Source organism: Trifolium pratense, linkage group LG7, assembly GCF_020283565.1.
Source record: "Trifolium pratense cultivar HEN17-A07 linkage group LG7, ARS_RC_1.1, whole genome shotgun sequence".
NCBI classification, from domain to species: domain Eukaryota; kingdom Viridiplantae; phylum Streptophyta; class Magnoliopsida; order Fabales; family Fabaceae; genus Trifolium; species Trifolium pratense.
The window spans coordinates 33,839,398-33,843,506 of record NC_060065.1 but is presented as its reverse complement, the minus strand read 5'-3'; the positions used below and the strand labels follow the sequence as shown (position 1 = coordinate 33,843,506).

General features: G+C 33.2%; 1 protein-coding gene across 1 annotated transcript; it reads left to right on the top strand.

The window, feature by feature from the left end:
* Positions 1-816: 816 nt before the first annotated feature.
* LOC123899483 (autophagy-related protein 8C-like) lies at positions 817-3,212 on the top strand. Its single transcript, XM_045950619.1, has 6 exons — positions 817-1,049; positions 1,152-1,216; positions 1,902-1,957; positions 2,053-2,105; positions 2,667-2,785; positions 2,863-3,212. The coding sequence occupies exons 2-6, from the start codon at positions 1,180-1,182 to the stop codon at positions 2,955-2,957; spliced, it is 360 nt and encodes a 119-aa protein (XP_045806575.1). The 5' UTR covers positions 817-1,049; positions 1,152-1,179; the 3' UTR covers positions 2,958-3,212.
* Positions 3,213-4,109: the final 897 nt, after the last annotated feature.

The following is a 4,109-nucleotide window of genomic DNA, read 5'->3' as shown; positions in this document are numbered from 1 at the left end:
ATAAAAAGTGGTGGGGTAGAGTGTTGAATGAAAAAACCATTGGAGATGATAAAAGTTGAATGTGTGTTGAATAATTAGGTGGAAGAAAGAGAAAATGATGTGGAGTATTGAGAAATGAAAAAGTGGTATTGAATGTTAAAAACCATTGTATATGGTCTAATAAAAATCATAATAATTTTATAACACATACATCAAACTACAATGTATTCTTAACATCAAAACAACATGAAAACCATCACACAATCAACATAACACTACAAATCACATCCTAAGAAAAATCATCACTTTACCACTTTAACAAAAGATGTCACATTTTTATTGTACTAAAATCATAGTACTAGTAATTCAAAAATTGTTTCGTTATTCCTTCTAAAACACAATCAAATTCGAATTTAGAAGTTATGAGTATTTTAGTATTTATTCTCAAAAATCCCATCAAATTTAATCACTAAGGGTACACGAAATTTGGCTCCATTTTTTTAAAACCTATTGTCTCAAAGATGAGTTTGTTGAGTAAAAGACTCATCCAAGTTGTTTAGATAAATTTGGAACAAATTTAAAACTGAAAACGAAAAGATCTACGATTTTGTTGCAAAAGATAAGATATGAGTTAATCCAGTTTTGTTTTCGAACATTCTTTGATTAATTGTATTCGAGCATTGTTTGATTAAAAAACAAAAAAATAAACATAATCTAAACTTCTTTTTTTTTTGACACAACATAATCTAAACTTAAAAAACAAAAAATCTGTCTAATATTTGATTAATTAAATAAATACAATACTCCAATGGAACGTCGTCGTTTGTTTAAGAAAAACCGAACACATCGCAGCTTACTTGGTGACGAAGCGATAGAAGTCTTAAACAGAATGTATAAGTAGACATTCCGTGTTCAACTCAAACAGAACAACCAAAATCAAAGGAATCAACAAACCCTAATTTCAATTTCACCAAATATATAATAACTCTCCTTCTTTTCTTTTTTCCCCAATTCCTTTCATTCTTTCAGACTCTCAAACCCTCAATTTGATCATCGATTATTAGTTCCTCGTAAGTTTTATCAAATTAGCTTCTTCTTATTCTTTTTTTTTTTCAATTGGATCATCGATTATTATTGTTTTGCTAATGTTTTTGTGTGTTTGAAATTTGCAGCGATTTTTATTGCCCGACTAATTTAATCATGTCTAAGCCCTCTTTCAAGACTCAACATCCTTATGGTACTGTACTGTTTTTTTATCATGATTTATTATTTAATTCAGTTTCTTAGTTTGGGATTTTATTGGGTATTGGAACTTTTTGATGGTTTGAATTCAAAGTCAATTCTTTGTTGTATAACAATCATATTTTTGGAAGAAAAAATTAATTTTTGTTCATTATCAAATTGAAATTTATGGAACCAGCAATAGTTAGTTGGTTTAGTGGTGATTGGCCCCCTACTTGGTAGGGAGGAGGACACGGTTCCCGCATATGCCGAATAGTTAGTTGGAACCACATGCCAGAGCTGAACCCCCCAATCAAATTAGGCGGTCCGGTATGCCGGATACTAGCTTTGAAAACAAACCAACAAAAAATAAATAAATTATGTAACCCTATTATGACGATGAACTTTCGCTATGTGGAAGAATTAACATGTTTAGGTTTACCTATGTAGCAACATAGACAAAGACATAGACATCACAAGTAGACACCTGATAATAATCTACGGAAATAGAAGTAATTGAATTGTGTTGTGTCCGACATATTCGGACACACCCCATTCAATCTAAGGTGTCGGTGTTACATAGGTGTTTACTAGGTAGGTGTGTACTAGGTTAACATGTGTATTTTTCATATGAGTTTTGAAAAACCCTTGTTCATTAGACTAAAATAACAGCTTGTGTTTCATTGTTTTGTACATGACAGAAAGAAGACAGGCTGAATCTTCTCGTATCAGAGAGAAGTACCCTGATAGAGTACCTGTAAGATGATTATATTCAGTATGCATACGTCGTATGTGTTTATTCTTTCTTAATGCACACATGCTGAAATATGGTGTTATGGTGTTTGTGTTCAGGTGATTGTAGAGAAAGCTGGAAGAAGTGACATTGCAGATATTGATAAGAAGAAGTAAGTGACTTTCTTTCTTTATTACTTATTATGTTTGCTTTAGTTGGTACTAAGGCTTGAGAATATTATTTTGCTGTCTGATTTTTTTTTCGGTCTTAAGCTTGTGTGAAGATTTTGGAAGGTTCCAATTTAGTATTGTTTGTTACATAAGCCGAGGTCGAGTTGTAGGTGTTTAACTGGTGTAAGTAGTCTAGTATTATATCCTTGTTGCATACTCTATTAGGCCAAAGTGTGGAGCATGCATATTAAGCCAAGCATTAAATTTCTGATCGCTATAGTAGCATATTTGGTCTCTGGCACCACCACATCCTAGAAATCTTCTGCCATATTATATTTAGATTTTTAGTTTAAAGATCAATTTAACAGAAAAAGGAATGCAGTTGTTTAATAATATAAAACCAAGTCTCTGCTTTGGATATTTCTGGTAATTTGGTTTGAGAGAAGGGCATGCTGCATATGTATCTTTGGAAAAAAGAGTGCAGAGCGAACGAAAGAAAAGAACCCTGGAAAAACATGCCTTGGTGGATTCTTAATTGGTCTATTCTTGTTGTATTGCTGTAGGTATCTTGTCCCAGCTGACTTGTCTGTTGGTCAATTTGTTTATGTTGTCCGCAAAAGAATTAAGCTCAGTGCAGAGAAGGCTATTTTTGTTTTCATCGAAAACACTCTACCTCCAACTGGTAAGTTGTCCAACCGTACAAAATGATGTATTTGCCAGTTTGGTAGTAACTATTAACTGAATCCCATGTTTTTACAGCTGCTTTGATGTCTGCTCTTTATGAAGAACATAAGGATGAGGATGGCTTTCTTTACATGACTTACAGTGGAGAGAACACCTTTGGATCCCACTAGGGCATAATTTGAGACAACCTTCTGTAAATAGCCCATCTTAGCAGTCAATTGTCAAATACACATACATGGCTGATGCTTATTGCAATGCTCTGCACTTTTTACTTATTTTCGTTACCTTAACTCATGAATTTCAAATTTCAAATTTCAAATTTTCAATTTATATGAATCTAGATTTGGTTACTGCTTAATTTGAATTCTCGGTTACTTGGTTTCGGCAATATCATATTACTTTATGGTGTTATTTTTGGATGAAAATTAAAGCAGTGTTTTATGCAAAGATTTAATGCATTTGCTTATAACAAGAAAATGCATTGTACAAACACTAATTTTCATAAATCTCTATTGTTTGTAGTATATAATATATAACACAACTAAATAATAATTGACTGTTATTTAGCTGACCTATATTGTAACCAACAAGTTCTATCATTGTAATTAACCAAGTCAACATTAGTTAGAACTATAACTAGCTGAATCAAATCAGTTAGAGGGATTCACTCCTTATAAATACTAACCACTCTATAGTCATTTGACATTTTCAATCAATGAAGTACATTCACTTGTTTCCTCAATTTCCTTTTCAGTGATAGTGTTTAGGTTTCTGGTATGGGGTGGATTCTATAGTGGACCTTACCTTTATAGGTTGTCCATGATGGACCACAATTTTAAACCATTAGATTAAATAGGTTTCACAGATCCTAACATCTATCTACAGCACTAGATTGCAAAGTCACTTTTTGTTGCTCATAGTCTTTATGTGTACATAGGGAGAATTCTTGTTTTTTATGGCTATTGTTCAAATTTCTTGTACCCCAACACATTTTTTGTACTTCAAATTTGAACATTCAAACAGAATCTTAGCAAAAAAATAAAGATTTTAATCAACCTATGTGGTGGTGGATGAGTGAGAAATGGTCGCTTGTGACGTCCGGTGGTGGGCATGAGGAGAGGATGATGATGCCACCTCTCATAGATGAGCGAGAAACAAGACGACAGGCCGCCTGTGGCAGCTGGTGAACATTAGGTAAAGCTAATAGGAGATGAGAAATAGGAGTGAAAAGGAAGACGACAAGCGGCTTGTGGCTGCTGCGGGAACACTAGGTAAAGCCAATGGGATAGTTACTAATTAGATATGATAGGACTTAAATCTAA